At 39.2% G+C, this 27025-nt stretch overlaps 1 protein-coding gene across 2 annotated transcripts in view; it reads left to right on the top strand.

The window, feature by feature from the left end:
- FAM149B1 (family with sequence similarity 149 member B1) overlaps positions 1–27025 on the top strand; it is a 156052-nt gene that overhangs the window by 125385 nt on the left and 3642 nt on the right. For both annotated transcript variants that reach the window (XM_033940635.1, XM_033940636.1), the window contains exons 10-12: positions 4450–4671; positions 16114–16234; positions 19193–19274. In XM_033940635.1, the coding sequence (XP_033796526.1) occupies positions 4450–4671; positions 16114–16234; positions 19193–19274 (425 nt within the window). The remainder of the gene's footprint in view (positions 1–4449; positions 4672–16113; positions 16235–19192; positions 19275–27025) is intronic.

Consider the following 27025-nt stretch of genomic DNA (forward strand, 5'->3'; position numbering starts at 1 on the left):
GCTCTGCACGGCACGTCTCTCTTGCAGTTCCTGAGTTCCCTTGAGTGTTCCCAGGTGTATTGGTTTTATGCTGCAGGCTCGTTCTCACTGTTCTCACTCTCCCTCTGGGTTCGTCTTGCCTGTCAGCTCCGCCCCTTTCCTTAACCCTTCCTGGGCTAGTTTTCTTTACCAGAGGCTTTACTAGAGAACTGCCCAAGGAATTATAAAAGGGATTATAGTGCCCTAAATCAGATATTGTGGTTTCTGCCCTTCTCTCTCTGCCTTGCCCTGCCTGTTGGCTCTTTGTAATAGGGACAGGGTTAATGGGCAGCTTCCTGGGCTTAGGAATAGGGACCGCCCTTTGCATGGCAGGGTTTAAAACCGGGTTTAAACTGGTGACAGGAGCTTCCCTGTCACAGTATGCAGGTTTACTGCAGACTCAGATTTAAAGATTACAAACTGTTCAAAATACAGCTATTCGTCTTCTTTCTAATTCTTCTTGTTATAATCATCTTACTCCTTTATATCTCCAATACCTTTGGCTTCCAATTCAATTTCAAATTAAAATTAAAATTCTTATTTTAACTTTTAAATTAATTCATTGTAATGGTCCATCTTATCTTTCTTTACTTAATCGTCTTTATTGTCCAACAAGAGTTTTACGTTCCTTGAATGATCAGCGTCTTCATATCCCTTCTGTTTGTTCAGTTCATTATGAACTTACTAGAGAGAATTTTTTTTCTTTCACCATCTCTATGGAATTCCCTTCTCTCTTCAGTGTGTCTTAAATTTACATATTTAAGATTTAGAACTTTGTTAAAGACTTATCTTTTTGAACAGTTTTCTTCTATTCAGACTGATATGGTTCAGATTTACTAGCAATGCAGCCTGCAATTTTTAATTTTAATTTTTTTTAAATTTTACTTGAGATGTAGCTAATTTTATTGTATGTTTTATTGATTATGTGAACCACTCTCTTATATATAAGAAAGGGTGGTATATTAAATAAAAATAAACCATTAAAAAAGACAAAACATAAGCTCTGTTCTGTAATAGTGTGTGTAAGTGGCATAGAGGTGCATAATCAAAAAATCCATCTAAGTCCGTTTTGGACCTAAGTCGCTAGTCACCCAAAGTTAGACATTTCCAAAGTCCATTCTCAAAAAATATTTCCAAAATATTTTTTTTCAAGAGTCGTCTACTTATACATCCAGCTGTTTGATCCTCCAGACCGTTAAGTTGTCTATCTTTATATCCCATTCTCATCCAAAAATTGGTCCAAGTCAAAAACACTTAGAACAAAACCTTTTGGACATGGGAAGTGATGGACTGGCCACCAAGACAATGCAACAGAATAGTGGAGCACCTTACAGGGCACTGCTGTGAACTTCACAAAAAGGGTGCCACATAAACATCTCACCACAACTCCCTTGCAAGTCATGGTGAGCCCCCAAAAACCTACTATACCCACCTGTATACCACCCCAATAGACCTTATGGCTGCATGTGCCATCTATATGGCAGTACAATAGGGTTTTGGGGGGTGCACATGTTTCACTATGAATGCAGTGGTTAGAGTGGCTTATGGGCCTGGGTCTTCCTCTCTATGGTTCACTAGCCCACCCCCCAGACTACTAAGCCACCTCTGTGTAGCTCTACTAGGCTTTCCTATGCCAGGTGCTGATGTTCAGGAAGCAGATATGTACATTTTTATTCCGATTTTTATGGCAGTGGAGGGAGGGGGTCAGTGATCACTGGGGGAGTGTGTAGGGGTCTGTACTTTGTGTGGGCACTTAGACCTGTTTTTAGATTGCCTAAGTCACTATGTATATGTTCTGTCTAGGTAGTCTCGTTAAACTTTTGGTTATACTTGCAGTATAACTAAGGGCTCCTTTTATTAAGGTGCACTAGCGTTTTTAGCGCACGCTAAAGATTACCATGCGCTAACCACACGCTAAACTAAAAATACTAACGCAAGCTCTATGGAGGCATTAGTGTTTAGCGCATGCGGCATTGTAGCGCGCGCTAAAACCGCTAGCGCACCTTAGTAAAAGGAGCCCTAAGTCTAGGTCTACCCATGTCCCACCCAAATCCCGCCCTCACCACTCCTCCTAAAACGCCCCTTTTAGCTCTGGGCGAACAGCGGCACTGAAAGGGCCTAAGCTGTTTTTAGATGCATCTAAAACCCGTTTCAATTATTGGCACTTGGATGACCTTTAAGGTCGTCCAAGTCCTGATTTCTACGGGATTTTAAACATATTTTTGTTTCGATTATGAGCCCCATTGTGTATAAGTATAAGAGAGGATATATATGGGTGAGTTCTAACTTACACATGTAACTTAAAGAATACTGTAAGCTATGTGCATTTCTGCCCCATTTAAATGCTCGCAGTTACACCAGGTCTACGGCTTGTATATTTGTGGGCATGTAAATGTTTGGTGCACTGATACTAGATTATCCTATTATTTCAAAACAGAATCTTGGTACCCTGCTGTTCTTATAGAATAGGCTTCCACTTCATGTCCTCAGGGCACTTAAGCGGAGGTATCCATTTGTCGAATTGCCCCCATGATGTCTTGGCTGGTAGATTAGAAGCCTGAAAGTTAATTGAGTAGAAATTTAAGGCTGAAGGTTTGCCTAAAGCTTCCAGTACCCTTGCATTGGCTCTGATCTCAGGTTCCTCTGCCTATTTTATTCCATTTTCTTAATATCATTCTTACTATTATTTTCTATGTCTATTCAGTGCTTATCTGGATTTCCCCTAAACTAGACATAAGCAAATACACATATTTAAGGCAATATAGTAATGCTTAAAATCAGGCAAGGACACTCCTTCTTTTTCCCAAGTGCTGACTAAAGTGAATATTGGAATTCTAGAGTGTTTAACCATTTCAGATGAAGCTGTCTCTTACATGTTAATGTACAGCACTGTGTAATCTAGCAGTGCTATATAAATGATAATTAGTAGTAGTTGTAAGCAGTGCTGAGAAAGCAAATATAATTTTAGGAGTTATTAGGGAAAGGAGTGGAGAACTAAACTAAAAATATTAGAGTATAATGACTTTGTATCGCTCCATGGTGCAACCATACTTTGGATATTATGTGGAATTTTGGTCATCACATCTCAAAAAAGATACAGCAGAATTAGAAAAGGTACTGAGAAGGACAAAGAAAATGATCAATATTCTCATTCTGTTCCACACATCTTAATATTGGCATCTTTCCATCTAGATGGAAAAAAGCTTTTTTTTTCCCCCGCCAATTTTTCTTTATTCATTTTTCATCTTACATCAAGTATACAATACTACATCAATTAAATCATATACATCACTTGAAATTATTTCCTATTATTATTTCAATACATATTTTAAGCCCCTCCCACAATTTTTTTACATTTAAAAGATTCTCTTGCAAACCCTTCTGATCTCCAGTTGCCCAAACCCTTCAACTCCAGTAGCCCAACTCCCCCTTTCTCGCAAAAGTTAGATAAAAATTAGTAATATTTCTGGGCTATGTTAATACCTTTCACCCTTTCTGTAAGGGAGCAATTACAGGTTGCTGCCACCTATTGGACAGTGCAAAGAAGAACATGAAAGTGTGTACCTGTAATGGCATATTTTTGGTTGGCACTCTGCGAGCAGATCTAAATTCTTAGCTTGTAAATTAATAACTGACAAGCAAAGAAACAGACCAATGATTATAAAAATAAAGACTCTTTATTTTCAGCAAGAAAAACAAACAAAATACAAGTATGAATAACTAGCATTTAAGGATTGTATGTTCAATTATAAAATTACCCTTCATGAATATACATGAGAGAGATTTACAAACATTTGATATCTAATGTATGCAGAGCTATCTTGTACATATTCAATATAGCTATCTTGTAAGTCAGAGCTGTTAACGGTTCTTCTAGAACAGTGGTCTCAAACTCGCGGCCTGGGGACCACATGCAGCCCGCCAGGTACTATTTTGAGGACCTCAGTATGTTTATCATAATCACAAAAGTAAAACAAAACAGTTTCTTGATCATATGTCTCTTTATCTATAAATTACAATATTATTATTAAGACTTCGCTAAAAGGAAATATTTATAAACTATAAAGTTTTACCTCATGCAAAATTGTTATTTCTTTAATAAGACATTAACTATTTTTCTGAGGCCCTCCAAGTCTACAAATCCAAAATATGGCCCTGCAAAAGGTTTGAGTTTGAGACCACTGCTCTAGAACATTACTGAAAACACTGGTCTGGACATTAATCAAAAAAAGCATACAATGTGGTCATTTGACCCATGTGTATGACTGCAGTCAGCTATTACTCGTATCACACAACAATTGCAGATAATTGAATGTACTTTTACCAGGATCTGTGCAGCAAATCTAACATTGACTAATTATTGTATACTATTTACCAGTGTCTGTGTGGAACTGCTTTGTGTATGCTCCTTTTTGTATTGATGATTCCTAGGGACTGTGATGAGAAGATACCTGTAAGATCTGCCCCTGGAATTGTCCTTGCCAGCAGAGCTTGTCCATCTCGCCCCTTGGAGCACAGCACATCCTCTGTGTCCTACTCTGCACAGGCTACATGGAGGCGCAATCCACCGCGCACCTTAAATCCAATCAGCACTAATCCTTCACGCTCCAGTACTCCCAAATCTATGGAGGAAGTTTTCCGAGGAACACGTCTGTAAGTTGCACTGAATTTCAGACACTGTGCTATCACTTTCAAGAAGCTGTTGCTCTCTAATATATTTGTCACTGAAAAATGTTCTATTTTGCTGTCCAACCATCATTAAATGTGTCTGAGCCAAACATAAACTTGGCTTCCCTAAATCTATGCCATTCTATTATACAATATTAAAGTACTACCTGGATTCCAAAATATTTATAGTCTCTCATTTTAGAACTGCCAGAACCAAAATCTCCTTTCTGCCTACAGTGGTATCTCGTATTTCTGTGCCCTGTTGATCTAACACAAGGGTGCTCCCTGGTAGGATAGGGTACTGAGTAGCAAAGAGCTGAGAAAGCAAAGTGAACTTACAAACAAATTTGGAAACCGTGGAGAACCAGCACTTGCCTGAGTAACCCCTGAGGTTGCTCCTGATGAAGGCTGCAAAACGGGGCTCTGTAGGGCGATCAGCTGGCATCCTGTAGTCATCATAGCGGTTAGCAGACCAAGATAAGTTCCTGAATTTTCAGTATTTTTTGATTTTCTGGTGAAACTGACAAGATTGAATCACACAGAAACTTCTTAATGATGTCAAAATAGATGTGATTTCAATTTGTGATCTTAAATTCTTTAGATTAACTTATATAAGACACTAGGGTATTTGGGCGGCTAGTTAGGTTTTTGTAATTATATTTCTATAAAGAAAAAAATTTTTTTAGTAGTTTAACTTATAGTAGTTACAGGGAGCTGGCCCATCAGGTGTGCACAGTAATGTAAGTGGGTAATATCTGCCAGGCATTTGTGTGCTACTGGCGGTATTAAACCCAGGTGAACTCGCTTAAAAAAACTGTCTCTAGTGAGTTCCCACCTACTGATTAACACCTGCTAAGTTGGGCTCTATGTATCATTTTGAGCCAGATAGGCCCATAACCCATATGACATACAAGAATAAGAGAGCAGGTCTTTATTTGTAGTTTGAAGATTTTTCTGACCCCTCTCATTTAGAGTAAGGCTCCACATTTTTTGGACTATGTAATTATAGGTCCCATCTATTGTATAGCTGAGTTATTAAAGGGAGGGGTAATTTTATAACAGGGTGCCTAGTTTGTCAAGGCATAAAGGTGTGTATGTTGCTTCTGTTTTATGAAGGCAACATATGCATGTATGTTCTTAGTAACATAGTAGATGATGGCAGACAAAGACCTAAATGGTCCATCTAGACTCCCAACAGTTACACCTATTAGCAATTCACGATTAAAAAATGAATGTGATATAAAATAAGTATACTTGATCTTGAACATTTACTGTCTTTTTTGAGACACAGAGGGCCTGATTCTCAAAATGGCGTCCCAATTGTAGGCTGTGGTAGGCATCATACCACCTTCTAATGGACCAATTGGGACACACTTTTTAAAAAAAATCGATGTGAACAATGCCTACGGCTGGCATAGGTGTGGCTTATGCCGGAAGTGGCCTTAGGTCAGATGCCTAATGGCTGTTGGATTAGACCCTACGCTCTGGGGCAGGCAAAGGTGGTATAACATGTCTCTAAGTGAGGGTAAGGGTGTGTTTTTATGTGTGTTTGTTTAAATGATTATGAATGTCTTTTTTCTTGTAAACCACTTAGGATTTTAGGCAGGTAATAAATAGTTAAAATAAATAAATACTAGGACGCCAATCTCCTATTGCCTTTTACACCACTCAGTGGGAATGAAACCTACAACAAACATGATTTTTTCCAAATGGGAAACCATTTTTCGGTGCCTATTGAAAGTATCCATTTCTAGCAGAGCAATGGAGAATAGCTTTAAAATACTCTACAGATGGTTTTATACACCAATTAGACTTCAACAAATTAACAAAACAGCCTCTCCATTATGTTGCCGACAATATGGAAACTGAGGAAATTTTTGTCATATTTGGTGGATGTACCTGTGATTCAGAAATTCTGGGGAAATATATTATAAACATTACAACAATTTACCAAAGTGACATATCCATATACTGCAGAAGTCTGTTTTACAAACTAAACCACCATCATCACTTCATAAACTAGCCACACACTTGTTTTTGGTTGGGAAACTTTTATTAGAGTTCAACAGGGTTTGGCTCTTTAAACCTGAGGCTTTATATCCATTTTTTATTGAATGTGTTGTGCAGTGAGTGGTTCTAAAATGATTGGATTGTTTGTGTTATAATGAAACTTTTATTAGCACAAGTTTGGAAGCAACAGGTACCAACAATGGATACAGTACTTCATAAATTAGATTTTTAAAGTTTAATGTCAAAGATGACAGCACAGAAAAATGGCTATTTACAAAAATTTGGGAAAGTGTGGACAGTGGTGTACCAAGGGGAGGGGGGAGGTCCGCCCCGGGTGCAGCCTTAGGAGGGGTGCATAGCCAAACTGGTTCCTATTGCGCTCCCTTCCTCCTTACTTAAGGTGACCAGCGAGTGAACCCTTCTGACCCTCCCAGCGAGAGCAGCAAACCTCCCTCCAGTAGCGTCGGCAGCTGCAGCGCTAAACAGGCTGCTTTGCGGCTTTTTCCTGCCAGTGAAGCATCACTGATGACATCATCAGTGATGCTTCACTGGCAGGAGAAAGCCACGAAGCAGCCTATTTAGCGCTGCGGTTGCCAACGCTGCTGGAGGGAGGTTTGCTGCTCTCGCTGGGAGGGTCAGAAGGGTTCACTTGGGGGGGGAGAGATAGGAGGGTCAGCGGGGGTTCGGCTGGGAGGGGGGAGAAGCGGTCTGCCTCAGTGCTCCAAGGCCTGGCGCCATTACCTTCTTCGGGCAGCAGCAGCTTTTACAATTCACTGCTGTTGCCGGCTTCAGGCCTTCCTCTCTGCCGGGTCCTGCCTACTTCCTGTTTTCATGAAGACAGGACCCGACAGAGGAAGGCCTGAAGCCGACAACAGCAGTGAATTGTGAATGCTGCTGCTGCCCGATGAAGTTTAGGACACCAGGCCTTGACAGAAGGAGGAAAGGGAGCAGAGGGGGAGAGAATTGGGGAGAGTGTTGCTGTACCCAACTGGAGGGAATGAAAGGAGATGCCAGGGCTTAGAGGGAAGGAGGAAGGTATGCCAGATCAAGGGAAAAGGAAGGGGGAAAGGAAGGAGGAGATGTCAGAGCATGGAGGGGGAGGGAGAGATGGAAGAAAAGGAAAGGCGAGAGATGCCGGGAATCAGGGAAGGGATGATGCCAGACCATGAGGTGGGAAGGAAAGAAAGGAGAAGAGAGAGATGCCAGAGCATAGGGGAAGGGGTGGTGACAGAGAGAGAAAAATGGAGAGGTGACAGAGTTGAAATCAATCATGTACAAAGGAGAGAAGGGGCACGGGATAGATAGTTTATGGAAGGAGCATAGAAAGAGGGAAGATGCCATATGGAAGAGAGAGAGAGGGTAGACACTGGATGGAAAGAGCACAGAGGGCAGTGAATGGAAGGTGTGAGATAGAGGGTGAACACTAGATGGAAGGGGTAGAGAGAGGGAAACAGACACTGAATGGAAGTGTAGGGGAGAGGAGGGACAGCTGCTGAATGGAAGTGTGAGGGAAAGGGGGAGCAGATGCTAGAAGGAAGTATAGAGGAAGTATAATTAATCAACATCATGCAATCTTCAAAACAATAAATACACCTCCGCTTATAGGCATATGATGCTACTCTCCATCCGAAGAAACTTGACTCAGCTCATGTAACATCTTTTGTAATCTAGAATTTATTGTAATTCTTTATTATTCACCAGTTGTAAATTGACTCAGTTGCTATGTAACATCTCCTGTGATATTGAATGTACTATAATTCTTCAATATAAACTGTAATTAACTCTTCTCCTGTAATGTAATTCTACTGGAAATGCCCAGATATCTTCTTTATTGTAATCCGTGGCTATGTTACATCTGCTGCGATATGTATTGTAACTCTTCACTGTTACTTGTAATCTACTCTTCTCCTGTAATGTAATTCTACTGGAAATGCCCAGATATCATCTTTATTGTAATCCGCCTAGAACCGCAAGGCACAGGCGGAATAGAAATCCCTAATGTAATGTAATGTAATGTAAAGAAAAAAGGGCACATGCAGGATTGAGGGAAGAGGATAGAGTTAGTTACTGGAAGGGGTGAGGGAAAGAGGTGGCAAGCTATAGGTAGACACATTGAAAGAGGGAAATTGAGGACTGAATAGTAAAAAAGAATTTAAACAGAGGCAGAAAATAAATTGAGAAGGAAGACTAGGGAAGAACAGGAGGAGGGGAGCAGAGAGAGAGATGCCAGAGTTGGGGGGAAGGAGAGGAGACAGATACCAGACCAATGGGGGGTGAAAGGAGAGATGGAAAGGGGAGGCATACAGTTTCTGGAAGGGGCATAGAAGGAGAGAAGATGCCATATAGGGGCAGAGAGATGGCAGACAGTGGATGGAAAGAAGAGAGTAACAAGAAGATGAGGAAAGCAGAAACCAGAGAAGATAAAGATAGAACAAAAATTTTCTATTTATTTATTGCTTTAGGAGATATGTGTCACTGTTTCTGTGGTGTTGCATTGTATGTTGTGGTGTTGCATTGTATGCAGAGTCCAGCTTCTTGCTGGTTCAATTTAACCTTTGTCTATGTATTTCTATTTTATCCCCCCTTTTACAAAACTGTTGAGTGTTTTTTAGCGCCAGCCGTGGTGGTAGCAGCTCTGATGCTCAGAATTCTATGAGTGTCAGAGCTGTTACCACCGTGGCTAAAATCCACACTATAGTTTTGTAAAAGGGGGAGGGGTTAGTTTGTGATGACATTCCATACTAGGCGAAGGTGTTTTCTGTGTTCGAAAGACATGGTTTTCTGTTAGGATTGACTGCAGGATTGATCTGTACTAGTCTGGCTTGTTTAGTTTTACAATAGGTGTATTGCTGTTGTACTTCTCACTGCAGTATGCTGCCTTTTCCTAGGTACTCATGTGTGACATGTGGCTTGTTACTAAAAATCATGCTTTTCGTACAGATGGGGTGCCAAAAAATGATGGGCCCCGGGTGTCACACATGCTAGGTATACCACTGAGTGTGGACACCGTACACCTGTTGGAGACGTATTGAAATTTGACAGATTTTAGAGAATAAGTGACCGGATACATGGATGGTTTCCAACAGAAGTGGGGGAGGTTATGTTTAATTGGGGGGAAGAGAGGGAAATGAAGATTAGTTGGAAAGACAGCATACAGTGAAAGGTTATGTACAATGATTCTGCATTGATATAATGCACACATTGATAATGATTGATATAATGAACACATTAATAACTTGCTCTTTTTGTGTAAGATTATGGTTAATATACTAATTCCCTTGCTATTGAAAATTTTGAATAAAAAGAAAAAAGAAATGATCATCCACTAGGTTTCTTTCCTACTTAACTCTTCTGCATTATCAGTCATTAAAATTTTGAACAAAAGTGGCCCAGGACAGATTCCTAAGTCATTCCACTGATTTTGCTTCTTTCCTCAGGGTAAATTCCATTTTCTACTGTCCTCTTATCACTAATCTAATCAGGCTGCTCAGGTTTACCCCAGGTTGCTCAGTTTTTTAATGAGTCTCCCAGAACATTGACCATTTAAACCTACTCTCTATTTTCTGTTTTTCAACCAGTTCTCAATCCATAGTAAGACATTACCTCCTAAACTATGACTTTCTAATTTCCTCAGAAGCCTTCATGAGGTACTTTGTCAAATGCCTTTTGAAAATCCAAATACACGATATCAACCAGCTCACCTTTATCCACATGTTCATTCATCCCTTCAAAGAAATGCAGTAGACTGGTGAGGCAAGACTTCCTTTGACTAAATCCATGATGGCTTTCTCTCATTAATCAATGCTTATGTATATGTCTGTCATTTTGTTCTTTATAATAGTCTCTACCATTTTGCCCGGCACCAACATCACTAGTCTATATTTTCCTAGATCACCTCTGGAACCCTTTTTGAAAATGGATGTCACGTTGGCCACCCTCCAGTCTTCTAATACTATGCTGGATTTTAGAGAAAAATTGCTAACAATAGCTCTGCAAATTCATTTTTCAATTCTATCAGCACTCTGGGATGTATACCATCTGGTCCAGGCGATTTGCTACTGTTCAGTTTGTTAAATTGACCCATCATATCTTCCAGTGTTGCAGAGATTTGTTTGAGCTTCTCTGATTCATCAGAATTGAATACCATTTCTGGCACTGGTAACTCCCCCACATCTTCCTTGGTGAAGACTGAAACAAAGCATTAATTTAATCTCTCCGCTATGGCTTTGTCTTCCCTGAGAGACCCTTTTTATCCCTTGGTAATCTAGTGGTCCAACTGATTCTCTTTTCAGCTTCTTGCTTTTAATATACCTTAAAAAAAATTTCTGAGTGTTTTTGCTTCCAGCGCAATCTTCTTTTCAAGGTCTCTCTTTGCCTTCCTTGCCTTTGACTTGCCTTTGCCTGCCTTGCTTTCTTTGCATTTGACTTGCCATTCCTTATTTTCAGTCAGATCCTTCTTCCACTTTCTGATGAATTCTCTTTTGACTCTAATAGCTTTCTTCACTTCACTCATTAACTGCGCTGGATGCCATTTGGTCTTTTTCCTCCTTTTTTTAATACATGGTATATATCTAGTCTGGGCTTCCAGGATGGTATTTTTGAATAACATCCACAACTGATCTAAATTTTTAACATTTGCAGCTGCTCCTCTGAGTTTCTTTTTTACTTCTCATGTTATCATAGTCTCCTTTTTATAAGTACCTCTTTGGCAGTTAGGTTTTCAGGATATCCACAATGAATATGCATGAAAGAAATTAGAATTTCTAGTGCAATAGGTGTGTCATTCTGTATGAGTGGGTCATAGCCCATTGCTCGCAAGCCTTGCAGAAGGAATCCAATCTGGATTTTTTTTTCTGAGTCACTCCTACTTCACAGAGGACTCTGCTGCCCTTACAGTTTTTTCCTTCTGAATGCAAGCCTGAAGGAGTGTTTCTAATCTGCTTTGCTTGTTTCTTTATTTTTGGTTGGGGTTTGTTTTATTTAGTATTTTCTTCATCTATCAGTGCTGAGTGCTCCCGTGGTCAAGGGTCTGCCTGTGTGAAAGAGAAGCAGACTAGAGAATGACTAGGGAAAAAATCTGTCCCTGTCACCGCCCCGTCCCCATCCCACCATCCTCTGCACCGCCCCGTCACCGCTGTTCCCTTCACCGCCCCATCACCGTCACCGCCACTGCCATCCCATTCACCGCCCCGTCACCGTCCCTGCAGCATCCATATAAGCCTTAGTACTCTAATATTTAGCTTATTCCGTTCTTATAAATCAAAGTTCCTGCTGCTGAACTAGAGAAAGAGATGTTCAGCTGTCAGGGCTTTGTTTATAAATTTTTATCAACACAACTAATATACCACAATAATGTTTCCGACAGAGGACAAGTATGCAATAAATGCATTTTGCTGTTTCAATGCCAGTGCTCAGCAGAACAAAGACAGCAATATAGACATTCACCTTATGGACTGGGTGATATACATTTCAAATGTAGTACTTTTTTAATATATAAAAATAGGCAAAATTAGTTGCTATTTTATCATTATATTTTCTTGCCATTGGTGCCACACATGATTTTAAAATGATAAACCAGTTCTGCTAAAGAGGGGAGAATACCCACAACGAAACAGTATTTATGTATTACAGATCTATGAAAGGACTAGCAGTCCCCACCCTCCCTCCACCTCACCTTATATTCCGAGTTTGCCGGCTTTCTTTTTCCCGAGCTGCACGTATTCAAAAAGCCATGCACGCGCGGCTGCGCGAGTCAATCAAACTTCTCCTCTCCTGCAACTTCCTGTTTCTGGTTGCATCAGAGGAGAAGATTGATTGACTCGCGCAGCCGCGCTTGCACGGCTTTTTGAAGGAGTGCGGCTCGGGAAAAAGGAAGCTGGCAAACTCGGAATATAAGGTGAGATAGAGGGAGGAAGCTGGCTAAAGGCTACGGGCGGTGGCTGCGGGGACCGCACGATCCTTGATGCCTCACTGTGGAGACAAGACCATTCACCGCTCCACGGGGCGGTGAATGGCCTTGTCCCCATCCCCGCAGTGACTGCTATTTTTCTTTCCCCGTTCCGGCGGGTTACCCATGGCTAAACGCGGCTAGCCGCGGGTAACCGCCACCGTGTCATTCTCTAAAGCAGACTGATGTCTGCAGCTGACAATTCCTTTTGATAACTGTTAGTCAGCCTGCAGCATTGCTCACCTACTGCTTACAGGGGTTTGAGCACAGGCTGTTGGGCATCTGTAGGGGGGCTCAGCGGAGTCTCACAGGGTGCCGGCTGCATTTTCCTTCACCCTCATTTTCGCATGTCTGTGAGGATTAGATGCTCACTCAGACACTAGTCAGACTGGGAGCCTGAAGATTCAGCACTGGAAGGCTGTTCTTTTTGAGGCAATGATTTCTTCTCCCAGATTCAGCTACTTTAAGAGTCACAGCACATCGCCAGCACAGATCACAGTAAGTAAGCCTATGAGAGACAGCGGGAGTGGGGGGGAGGGAGGATCAGCAAATGATGTTTTTGAAGGTTGCTGCATGTTCCCCCTCCTCTAAATTTGTAAATTCGCTAGTTTTTAACTTTTCTTTTACCATTTATGAAGCGTTTTATGGTGCCAAAATGGATTTTCCAATATTTTGTTGTCAAAATTCTCCAAAAGCTTCAAATCTTGTTTTACCTTAACTGGCAGGGATGAAGTCCTCAGGTTCTTTTAGCCCTAATTCATACCAAGTTTGCGCTGAATGCATGCCCAAAGATCTCCTTACACCACATGCCATGCAGCACCTGAAGGGTTGCAGGAGTGACCACCTTAACCTCCCCTTTGCTCTCTAGGGTTGAAGAACAGGTGGGAAGGTTGTTAGTTGGGGCAGTTTTCCTTTCTGGGTCCCAGAATGGCAGTTGTCCTAAGCCCAGGGGTGCAGAGGCTGCAGAGCCCAAGAGACCCAATCTGGAATCATCTACAGGAGACTCAGTGCTGCCTAGTGTGGCTTTCTTTTAAGAGTGATTTGCATCATAATAGCATGCAAATTATATGCATGTTATTTGTGTGGAGAATCACCGGTAAAGAGGGGAAGGAACTGCCTGGCGCTTGCTCAGAAGTATAATCGTTAGGTATAGCTCCTCCCTCCTGTCAAGGCTGCTATCCCTGCCCCAATCAACTGAGTCATAGGATTTGCAAGCAGCTCACTCATTACTGACTATTTATTGAGAACATTTATGTGAGGACGTACAAGAGATTTATCTATGGCTTATACTCTTGGCTTTCAGAAGTCTCATTGGCATTACATCATAGATATTTGCAAGATTCCACTGTGGAAATAGACTATACTCATTTGACTACCATATGGAATAGAGAACTATTCATGGAAATTACCGCTTCCCTTTTGACAGCTTCTATCCAGGGCATGAATCACCTAGCTGACAACGTCCTATTGTGGGAAATACAATACGAGATTTTGTTATGACTTTATGTTTTTCCATACAGATGTAGGGATGGAACACAGCAAACACACACACGCAGGATACGAGTCAGGATGGAGGCGCTGCCAGTGGCTAGCTCCGAACCCCTTTTATTATGCTTCTATGCTAATGCCATCATAGTAACTCCCTTGATTACATGTCTAATGATTGGTGGATACAAAGGTACATGCTTTTACATCGTGATCACCCTACAACTCAGCACTTAGACAATACCTGTGTTTTTCACGTACTCAATGCCTGTCAGCTGATGTCCTTTCCAAATAATAAGGGTTAATATGTGACAGGCGTCTTGTGACAAGAGGGGAGGGGGGAAATGCCTCAGCATTCTGTCACAAGGTTCTAACATTTTCCTTTGCTTTAGAATGGCTACGTGGCAAGAGGGGAGAGGGAATGAGGAATGATTCATAATTCTTTCACAGGGCCTCATAATATCAGTGTGCTGATATTATCCCTGTTTCAGAACATTACTACATACAGAGCCTACAGACCCCCTCCATGATTCCACTAATCAATATCCTAAATGTAATTTTAGCCCAGCTGTCATGAGTCATATGTTTTGGCAATGTCTGCAAATTTAGACATGATGGCATAGAATATTTCAAACTATTCACAGTGTAGTGTTGAGTAAAAAAAAAAAAATCAATCTTATTGTTATGACTCAAGTGTGATGCCTCCACCTTTGCTACCTGATAAATACAAATGATCACCTTACTTTCCATGGAGTGACTAGGAGTCCAAGATCTTTCTTCTCAGCGGAGGATTGCCCCTCAAAAAACTTGGGAAAGGTTTTGGAATATGCTCACTTCTGCAGCTAATACCACTGCTCTGTGAAGGCATTTTGGAGGTTACAGAAGAAGCTGGAAAAATATCATACAGCAGCAAAGAGGTAAGGCCAAAGTGGCATAACCACCACAAATAAATATTTTGAAATATTTTACACCAAAATGTCTGAATTGGTGGACATTGCCAAAACATGTGACTGATGGTAGCTGGGTCAAAACTGCATTTAGGACCAGGTTTTGATTTTCTCTCTCAAGCAGTCCCAATGGGAGATGTTTTTGGAATGAGTGTGGGTTAGAAAGGAGAGTTTGTTGGGCATAACTATGGAATTTTATGTCTATAAAGTCCTGAATGGAGGGGAACAGGTAAATGCAAATCAATTGTTTACAGAAATTAGGAGACACTCCTTAAAGTTACATAGTAGCACATTTGGAACAAATAGGAAACAATATTTTTCACTCAACATTTAGGGCTCCTTTTACAAAGCCATGGTAGCAAATCCAAGCACATCAGATGTGACGTAACCCATAAGAATCAAATGGACTGCGTCGCATTTGCCACATGGAAATCACTCCCAAAGCAAGTGGTTAAAGCAGTTAAGGTAGTTGGGTTTAAAAATGGTTTGGACACATTCCTGGAGGAAAGATCCAAAAGAACAAGAGAGGAACAGAGTTGACTAAGGAAAGTAGATAGGAATGCCACAGTAGTTCTCACAGTGTATGAGGTAGATGAAATTCCTGTTTGTTCAATGACCTGATGTGCCTGTGTTCTCAGAAAAGTCCATAAACTGTTATTAAGATAGACCTAGGGAAAACTACTGGGGTTAAGCAGTATGGGATATTCCTACTACATGAGACTCTACCAGGTACTTGTCTGGAAAGTTACAATAAATTGCCTTAGGTTTCAAGACCCTTCTCTGCACCCTGTGTTACCTGAATATATTTTCAGCAGAAAATATTGACATGTTATGTTATGTACAGGATATGACCAGGAAAAACCGGTATTTCTTCATGGGAAATAATATACTGTAACTGGTATGAGCTATTTCAAGCTTGTTTAAGATTCATATTAATAAATTGCAAACTATTGTTTCATGTATTAGCTGAATCTTTTGAACATTAGTTAAAGTGTTAAAAAGGGTGTTTGATTTTCTTCTGGTATATTGGTTTTACAGCTCAACTACCACTGACCAGCTGCCCTGCTCTCCATTGCCTCTGAACCGGAATAACCTTCTACCCCCTATCAACACCAGTGACTTGGAACGTTCCAGCATCCTGGCATCACGTTTGCAGACGGTGAGTATTACTCTGTACCCCTCATACTGAATGCTGGTAATAGTATGTATCTCTACATCCTGACAGTGAGCATTACCTTATATAGTGAGAATTACTTCATGCCCTAGCAGGCTTACATTACATTAGGGATTTCTATTCCGCCATTACCTTGCAGTTCAAGGCGGATTACAAAAGAATTATCCAAGATGTATTACAACAAGAACTTACAAAAAAAAAAAATTGGTCATTTTCAAAAAGAGTAAGAAATGGGTAAGGTTATTTGTTTGGGGTAGTTGCTTTAGTGAGAGGTGGAGTTTGAGACTTGCGGTATTTCTTTTTTCAGAGTTTTCTTGAAGAGTATGGTCTTTATTTCTTTTCTAAAAGTCTTGTAGTCGAGGGATGCCGTCAGTAAATTGGTGATTTGGTTGTCTAGTTTGGCTGCTTGAGTGGCCAGGAGGTCATCATATAGTTTTTTCTGTTTGACCTCCTTAATTGGGGGGCATGAGAATGGGGTGTTATTATTTTCTGTCCTGGCATCATGCATGCAGATGCAGTGGGGGTAATTCAGCCAGCAGCAGTCAGTATTTTTTTTAAATGCTGACTAAACTAAATTAAATTAAAATTTACTTTTATAAACCGGGTCATCAGCCAATTTGGAGTTCGACTCAGTTAACATTAAGAGAAGGAAAAATACAAAAGAACTAGACGAGAAAAGAACTAAAGCATGAGAGGTAGAAGTAGTTAATATCCAAAGTGCTTGGTGAACAAAATTGTCTTCAAAGCCTTCCTGAATGGTAAGAAGGAGCCTAAGCTTCTTAACGAAAGCAGCAAGTTATTCCAGAGCTCTGTCATTTGAAGGACAAAGAATGACTAAATTGCTTGATAGATTTACTTTTATCCCTAAGAGAGGGAAAGGAGAGTTTTAATTTCTGAGAGCTTCTGGCCAGGTGAGATCTATACACATGCCAGTCCAAAGAGACAAGAGTAGTAAAGAAGCCAAATAAAATCTTCAATGCAATACAGATGCATTTAAATTGAATTCTCAAGTGAACTGGGAGCCAGTGTAGTTCTCTGAGCAATGGGGACACATGGTCAAACTTACTCTTGCCAAAAATGAGTCTGGCAGCGGTATTCTGTATCAGCTGGAGTCTCTGCAGACTAACCTTGAATAAGCCCACGTACATTGAATTGCAGTAGTCCAGACATGCTAGAATAATTGATTGAACCAAGATGGAGAAATGCTGTTGAGGAAAAAATGATCAAACTTTCCGCAAAACACAGAGGCTGAAAAATCATTTTTTTACAAGAGAATTAACTTGATCCTTAAATGTGAGTGAAGAATCAATAAGAACGCCTAATATTGAAGAGGAAAATTCAATTTTCAGAGATTCTCCTGAGTTAAGTTCACAACAGAATGGAGGGAGTCTAATTTTGGGTTTTAGCAGCATTTAACTTCATCTGAACCATCAGTGCCCAGTACTGGTTAATATTAGATGGAGGGAAAATTACTCAAATTAAAGTGGATAAGACTTACAGAGCACTGGGACCAAAAAATAAAGATCTTCCGAGAAACGCTATGGCTTGCTGCACCACTACAAAGACAATGTGTAGAAAAGCCAAAGAGCAAGGAGTACTGGTATGGAACAATCACAAAGTAGATATCTTCCAGGATCTTTCTGCTCTTACTTTACAAAGATGCCAAGAATTTAAAGAGATATTAATGGCCCTATGCCAAACAAATATCAGGTATTGCTGGCTGTTTCTTTTTAGCCTTTTGATCACAATTTAGGGGCAGCATAAAAAGGTGGTTACAGCACAAGAAGCGAATAATGTGCTGAACAAAGCAGCATTATCAACATCTGATGCTGTAACCACCTTTTTACATTGCCCCTAAATTGTGATCAAGAGGCTAAAAGAAAAGAGCCAGCAATACCTTATACCTGAGCATTGGAAAATAATTAATAATAACTAACTAATAAAAATCGTGCACATTTAATTTTCCCCACCACCAAATTTCCTCATCCCACCCTACCCGGCTACTTTTTCATGCCATCCGACTGGGAAAATTTCTGGGAAGAACACTTAGTAACGCACCAAACAATTGTGTCAACCTATAATTTGTTCCCAGTGACCAATTGAACTAATTACTATATATATCAAATAGGCCTCAAAATCCTCCTGGAGAAGAAACATTCTCCTATTAGAATCACAGTTATTCTCTTTGGCCCATTGCCAAAAAAAAGCCTGAGAAGAAAAAACTTCCTCTCATAAGGGAGAAAAAGTTCTCTGGCCAAAAATCCGGTCTATTAAATCAAAAAGCTTGTATAAGTCACTGAACACAAATTTCTTTGTTGACTCCTGGTTGTTTGTGTTACCTCACTGCTAATAAACATATATTTTAAAAAAATGAACACAAATTTCTTATCTTAGAGAGCTGCTAAACTTCATAGCAGTATTCGAGAAAAAAGTTACTTAGCTTCATAGCAGTATTCCAATATTGAAATCCACTACAGTACTTCCACTCAAATCAAGCAATGATTATATCCACAATTCTCTCAATATTGCATGAATCCAATTTATCATTTTCTGATAAGAGACCTTGTTTCACAAATTGCTGCGTCAGGAGAATGAACTCTATCTCAAACTGCTCTAAACTGGCAAACATGGCTCTGCATCTATAAAGACATCATCATTGATGTCACCATCAATGTAAGAGGGAAATGAATCATTTGAAATGCATAGGGAGATGATGATGGGAACCTTGGATCTGAGGCAGAAGGTGGGGGTCCTGTAGAGAAGGTGCTTTGATAGTCCAATTTAGTGGTACTGATAACTTTGTGAATGTTATTGCCCAGATTAGCCTTGAATGAAAGGAATGCTGTCAAGAGCAGCAGTGCTAGCCAAGGCAGAGATTTAGAGACTGTATTAAAATAAAATGATAAAGTAACAATATGAAGTATGTTTTTATTTCCTTTCTAGCCAGATACTCCATATCGTCGTTCCTGCACAGTTATGGATTATGCTATTCAGTCTCGCAACAGAAAGGGGTCTGAGTGCCCAGGTGAGCACATCCTATTTCTAATTATGAAGGATCTGTGATAGTCTGAAAACTCCTAAATCTATTTGATTGCAAGACTACATGGCCAGTTTGCCCCTATATAGATTAACTTTTAAAAAGAAATTGTGGTAAACTGTGTTAAATGAAATAGATAGCTCAGCTACATCAGCAAACAGTTCCAAGCAAGGTATATTTTAAGCAGTTTTTGACAGCCAAAATTCTTAACTTATAGCAGCAGAAAACAAGTAAAATATGAGCTTCACTTCATCTTTTAAAGTAGAAGGTAGAATGGTGTAGCTGCAGGCAAGGCTCTGGTCTCTTATCTTTGACTAGACAGACTACCAGAGGTTTACTGGTGATAGTCTGACAGGAGTCTGCTAGCAATCCTTAGCCTGGTGCAGCTAGAGGGTCTATGCAGATCTCCTTGAACATCTAGTAAGTCCTTTAACCCTTTCTTTTTTATATTGAAGCAAATTTTACTTGTCTTCAAGGTAACCTTTGAGTGGTATATAAGGCAAAGAAATAGTTATAAAAACAAAACTATATTAAGACCTGTACCAGTTGGGGGCGTGGCTTCGCAGCATACCGGGATGGTCGGGTGATTGAGTGGCTCCGCGGTGAAAGGCTAATTTTGTTAATATAAGTTAATTAAAATTTGTGTAAGTCGGGTTGAAGTATTGGATCTGTTGTTAATATGGCTTCGGGCAAACATAAAAACAGTTCAGCGCTACTAGGTGCGGGAAGTGTAGAAAGGTTGAAGCTGGAATTGGTCTCCCCGTCAACGGTCCCTTTGCCATCAGAGGAAATTGAAAATAGAGACTTAATGAAAGAGCTACAGAAAATTAAAGAAATTGTGCTAGATAATGCTAAGAACATAAAGGAGGTTAAAGAGGAAGTGGAAAATCTGACAAAAAGAATGCAGGCGGTTGATTTTAAGTTAGAGCAGTTAAAGAAACGCGCTGAAAAGACAGAGGCAGAATTGATGACATATAAAAAGGATCATAAAGAAATAGACCTATTAAGAAAAGAACTGGAGGATTTGTCGAACCGAGAAAGTCGAAATAATTTACGTTTGATTGGGATGACAGAGGGAGTTGAAAAGAACGATCCTATAGCATTTTTGATGAACTTCATACCAAAAATTTTACTGTTGAAAAGTTCTTTTCCGTTAGAAATTGAAAGAGCGCACCGGATCCCATCAAAAAGATCAAATAGTCAAAAGGGTCCCCGTCCACTGATTTTCAAGCTGCTTCGGTACCAGCAGGTCGCAAAAATTATAAAATTAGCTAAAGATAACAAAGATCTCAAGTGCCAGGTTCAAAAATCTTTATAGTTCCAGACTTTGCAAAAGCTACTGCTTATAGAAGGAAGCAGCTTTTGGATTTGCGTCCTCAGCTAAGAACATTAGATGCAAGGTATGGTTTAATATACCCGGCAACTATGAGGGTGACCTATGAGAACAAAACTTTTAATTTTGAAGATGCAGTTAAATTGAAGGAATTTTTAGATCAATATGATTTGCCTATGGATTCTTCAAGATATCCTGGTAACTGTATTTCTTTTTATTTTATTATTGTTTCTGTTTATTTTTTTTTTTTATTGATACCTTTAAAGATTTTCCTCTGAGGAATTGAATATAACAAGATTAATAATCCTTCAACATGGAATCGATACAGTTAATTTTGAAAAGGGCTCAACATTCTAACAAAGACACGTGCTCATTTGTAACAGTTGTTTGCTGCAGTGCTATACTGGAAAGTTAACCATAAGGAAGAATAAACATCTCTTTGGTTTTGTGTTTATATTATAAAAAGGTCGGTGGAAGTTTAAAAGGATAAATAATAATGGAAGATTTGTGAAAGGATATGGCAATATGGAGAGAGCTGTGAGTCATGATGTGCAGTACTGTGACTGTGAGGGTCGCTTGTATGATATGGCTGGATCCTCACTTTGCCTTATACTTTAAATCTGACCTTTGCCCAACTTAAAGATTGGTGCTGCATAGGAAATTAAATGGAGATCTGTGGATGCTGCACCTTAAATTTAGAATAACTTGAAGATAGTTTTCAGAAGATCGGATGAATCGCTGCATTGTGATTGCCTGGGGACGTTGAAAATGGATTGTTATTATATGCTGCGCTCTGGAAAAGTTTGCTGGCTTGCTATATTCTATGCGTAGCATAATTAATTTTTTGGTGTTTTGTCAAAATGCTGGCAAAGAGTGATTTTGACATATACCATATTATGAATCTTCCATGGTGGTATGAGCCTGAAGTTTCATAGAAAATAGAGTATTATGGTTTTGAAAAAAAAAAGTATAAATAAATAAATAAAGCAACATTATATTAGTCACATGTTGAAGGTGAAAGAATGTAATAGCTTTGTGTTTATTTACGATTACATGGTATCGTTATAATAGAATGTAGATTCTTTAATTGCCTTTGTAACAAAATTATTTTATGATGAGCTTGGCATATTTTTTTGGGGGGGGATATAACCTCTTACTTGTTTTCAAGTCTATGTGTGGAAGGATGTCTTATAGTCTGAGTAAATATGGAGATGAGCATTATGAGAGGTAGTATGTTGGATGTTGGATTTTGTATGTTAATGAGTTATGATTTGAGTGCATGGAGTTTGGGGTATGTTGTTTTTGGAGTGGAAGGGGTAAAGGGGAATATTCATAGGTATTAATTTTGCTAATTGAGTCATTCTTGTGTACATTGGAGACTTAACTATATGGTTAAGTAGAAGAAGAATATTCTTCGTTTATATCAGGGCTGCCCAAGTCCGGTCCTTGAGATCTACTGGCAGGCCTGGGTTTCAAGTTATCTACAATGCATATGCATGAGAGAGATTTGCCTACACTGCCTTCTTGGTATGCAAATCTCTCTCTCATGCATATTCATTATGGATATCCTGAAAAACTTACCTGCCAGTAGATCTTGAGGACCGGACTTGGGCAGCCCTGGTTTATATGATTATAGCAAATATCTTCTTATGTTAAACATTAGGATAAAAAAACACTGATTGAGAATAGAATTTAAGTGATTTTTGGTTAATAAACGACTTACATTATATTATTTAGGATGATTAATGTATTTATGAGAATTATTATGATCTTTGCCTGGGGAGTTTTTCATTTACTTGATCTTGTATGTGCGTTTCGAAGTTGGCACTGTTATATTGGGGGGAGGGATGGGAGTGGGTTGGGGGGTGGTGGGAGGTTTTTTGGGAAAGGGGTGGGGATTAATTTAGATTTTCAGAGTGGGGGAAAAGATTATATAATATTTTGTGAATATATGTAATTATGTTTCAATTTGTATAATGAATTTCAAAAATTTTTCTTTAAATGTTAATGGCCTTAATCATCTGATAAAAAGGAAAAAGACGCTATTATATTTAAAACAGCAGAATGCGGATATTTGTTTTATACAGGAGACTCACCTTTCTGGAGATGAATCAAATAAATTAATTGGTAATTGGGTGAAGGATTGTTTCTTTGCACCTGCGGTAGGGAAGAAAGCTGGTGTAGCTATTCTGATTAACAAAAAGTGCTCTGCAGTGTTTAATATGGTGGCTGCAGATCATCTAGGAAGATGGTTGCACGTTAACATGAGTATGGGCAATACTACTGTGGTGCTTTTTAATGTGTATGCCCCTAATTCGAATCAAATTGAATTCTTTAAAACTCTGCAACAAATAGTTCTACCACTGGCTGCTAGTAATTTGATAGTGGCAGGAGATTTTAATGCTGTTATGGATCCTTTATTAGATAAAAAAAACCTAGTAAAATTTTAAAGTCATTAGGTTTGGATAATTTTATAAATTCCTGTAATTTGAAGGATATTTGGCAAATTCTTCATTTTAATGATCGAGAATTTTCATTTTGCTCACATGTTCATAAATCTTTTTCTAGAATTGATTATATTTTTGTTTCTGATAAGTTAATACAAAATGTTATTCAAGCTTCTATAGATCCAATAATTTTATCAGATCATGGTGGTGTATGGATTAGCTTAAATTTTATTGATCAAGACAATGCTAGGCCTGTTTGGAGGTTTGATAATGCACTGCTTGCATATCCAAAATTTTGTGAAGATTTTCAACTAAAAATGAATGAATATTTTCAAATTAACAGTACAGAAGAAGTCTCTAAAGAAACCTTGTGGGATGCCTTTAAGGCAACCATGAGAAGACAAATTATATCATTCTCAGCTTATACTAAAAAACAACTAAAAAAGCAATTTTTCAAGTTAGAGCAAGAAATTAAGATCTTGGAGTCAAAATTGATTGGTGTTCCGCCACTTATTTCTGTCAGATGGGATGATCGGTGACACTCAGAAAAGCACACAGACAAATATAAAAGCATAGACAATAACCCTTTATTATACTTATATATATAGATGAATATAAAAATAGAATAACTTCACCGTGATCCCAGGCATCACCATCCTTCACAATCGGGAATCCCTGCTATTTATAGGTGGGTAGGGCACGGGACTGCCCCATGGTTGCAACGAGATGGATTCTGATTCTGGAGGACAGTCCCGTTTCTTATATAGGGTGAAAACTGCTGAGTTCATAGTTATACAAGCCGATCCTGCAGTAACCAGCTTCCTTCACTACAACTCAGGCACACCCAGTCCTGTTCTTTGTGTTGGCAACACCCAGGTCACATTCGGTCAGGATAGCAGATAAGCAGGCTTGAGGAGACATATCACATAGTATGCTGAGTTTCAGTTACCCCCTGGCCATAGGCATAACAATTGGAAAATGGGAAAATTCTACATTACAAGCTCTTTTAAAAGTTAAGTGTAAGTATAATGAGATTTCTTCTAAATTGGTTAGGAAAGATATTCTTTGTCAGCAAGCTTTGTATTATGGTAATTCAAATAAGGCGGGAAGATTATCTTAAAGCAAAAAAAAGGAAGACGAAAATAAGTGCAATTAAAGATGAAAAAGGAGATATTCATTTTCAAATTTGACCTATATTAAAACAGTTTTTAAATTTTTATAAGGACCTGTATTCTTCTGAGCCTTATTTAGATAAAGAAAAGGATGGTTTAGAGTTTTTAAATCTAATTGAGGGACCAAAAATTCCTGATCATATAAAAAGAAGTCTGGAAGAACCGATATCACTAAAAGAATTACAAACAGCATTAAAATCTCTTAAAGTAGGGACCACTCCAGGTGGTGATGGTTTTACGGTAGAGTTTTATAAAGCATTCCAAATTACCCTATTACCTCATTTATTAAATTTGTATCAGAATCAACTAAATAAAGGTTGTATTTCAGGCACTATGGCAGAATCGTTAACCATTGTCTTGCCAAAGCCAAATAAAGATCCCATGTTGGTTTCAAATTACAGGCCTATTTCTTTGATTAATGTTGATGGTAAATTATTGGCCAAACTTTTGGCCATGCGCTTGGCAAAGGCTCTTCCTTATATAGTTGGTATGCACCAAACAGGGTTTGTTGCTCAGAGACACTCTTCCAATAATACTAGACTGGCCTTTCATATGTTATATCTAACAGAAGACATAGGGGATCCGGCCTTCTCAGTATCCTTGGATGCAGAGAAGGCTTTTGATCGTGTAGAATGGACATTTATGTATCAGGCCATGGAATGGTTTGGTATTGGTTCGGGATTTATACAAATGATTCAAACCTTGTATAGCTCTCCTGTTGCTAGATTGTATATTAACAATAATTTCTCTGATTGTTTTAAATTGCAAAGGGGGGTTAGACAAGCTTGTCCTCTGTCTCCTTTGCTTTTTGATATAGTGCTTGAACCCTTATTATTAGCCATTCAACAAGTGAAGGAGATACAGGGTATTCCACGTTCTGGGAAGGAGTATAAAGTATCTGCTTATGCAGATGATATACTGCTTCATTTGAGAAATCCTAAACTAAACCTTAAGTTTATATACTGCATCATCTCCGCGGATGTTGTGGAGTTCGGCACGGTTTACAAGAACTTAAAATATAGAAAGAGAAGGAAAAAAAAAGGTTTACATTAACTTATATATAGAAGAGAAGAGTAAGGGGGGATAGAATTACATTTTAGTGAAAAGCCAGGTTTTCAGTTGCTTGCGGAATAATTGGAGGGAGCCCAGGTTTCGCAGCGGGGTAGTAAGGTCGTTCCAAAGATCTGTCATTCTGAAGAGAAGGGATTTTCCCAGTTTGCCTGCATAGCGAATACCGTGTAGAGAGGGGAAGGATAATTTATACCTTTGGGCAGGTCTGGTAGAGTCAGGACTCAAGGAGTTATAAGATAGTGGGATTAAGGAAGGAAGTATGCCGTGAATGATCTTAAAAGCCAGGCAGGAGCATTTGAAATGGATTCTGGAAATCACTGAGAGCCAGTGAAGTTTGGCTAGGAGTGGGGAGACATGGTCAGACTTGCGTTTTGCAAAGATCAACTTGGCTGCAGTATTCTGGATTAGCTGGAGTCTTTGAAGACTTTTTTTATATAGGCTTAAGTAGATGGCATTGCAGTAGTCTAATTTGGAGAGGATGATGGATTGGACAAGGATGGCGAAATGTTGTTGGCGAAAATAGGATCTTACTTTCCTCAGCATGTGGAGGCTGAAAAAGCATGATTTAGCCAAGGAGTTGAGGTGGTCATTGAGGGAGAGAGAAGAATCGATAATGATGCCAAGGACCTTGCTTGAGAACTCAAGCTGCAGTGCAGCGCCTGAGGGTAGTGCGAAGAGGGTGGGCAGGTGTTCTAATTTTGGGCTGAGCCAGAGTAATTTTGTTTTTGATTCATTCAATTTCATCTGTACCGAGAAGGACCAAGAATGGAGTCTCATTATGCAAGCTGTAATGTTCTCGTGAAGGTTGGTGAGGTTCTGGTCTGTCTCAAGGAGGACAAGGATGTCATCAGCATATGTGTAGATTGTTTCAAGGGGGGATAATTGGAGGAGTTTCAGGGAGGACATATCCTGAAACAACCATTCCATGTTTACTTGAATTGATTGAGAAATTTGGAAAATTCTCAGGTTATAAAATAAATTGGTCCAAATTAGAAGTTCTTCCTCTAAATGTACATTGTACAAGAGGTTTAGTTGATTCATTCCCTTTTATATGGAAAGAAGAAGGAATAAAATATTTAGGTATGTGGTTAAAAAATACACTCGATGAGACAATGAAAGTGAATGAAAAATTTTTATTGCAAAAAGTAAGAGAGTTATGTGAGCAATAGAATCCTTTACATTTGTCTTGGTGGGGAAGAGTCCAAACTGTCAAGATGATGATTTTGCCTGTTTGTTATCAAATGGGTATGATTCCAGTTTTTTTTCAGGGGTCTTTTTATAAAAGGTTGAATAGTATTCTTACCAAATTTATTTGGCTGGGTAAAATTGCAAGAATTGCCTTAGTGTCCTTGCAAAGGCCAATTGAGGAGGGAGGGGTAAATTTTCCAAACTTCTATAGGTACCATCCATCCTATATCATGCGCCAAGGTATGTATTGGGTCCTCCCAGAACTCATGGAAAAGCTTCCGGACTGGTTATGGTTGGAATGGCAGCTCATGTTTCCTATCAGGCTTGGTATTCTATTCAGTATTAAAATGCCTAGGATACGAAAAAGTAATAGGATAATAATGGACACATGGAAAACTTTAAGATTTGTTAATAATTTAACACCTCTTCCAATTCAAAAATCTACATATCAAAATATATGGCTAAACTCCAGGATCCAAATAGGCGGTTTCAAGATTGTCTGGAAGGATTGGATTAAAGCAGATATAC

Source organism: Geotrypetes seraphini, chromosome 4 (assembly GCF_902459505.1).
Source record: "Geotrypetes seraphini chromosome 4, aGeoSer1.1, whole genome shotgun sequence".
In the NCBI taxonomy this organism is placed as follows: domain Eukaryota; kingdom Metazoa; phylum Chordata; class Amphibia; order Gymnophiona; family Dermophiidae; genus Geotrypetes; species Geotrypetes seraphini.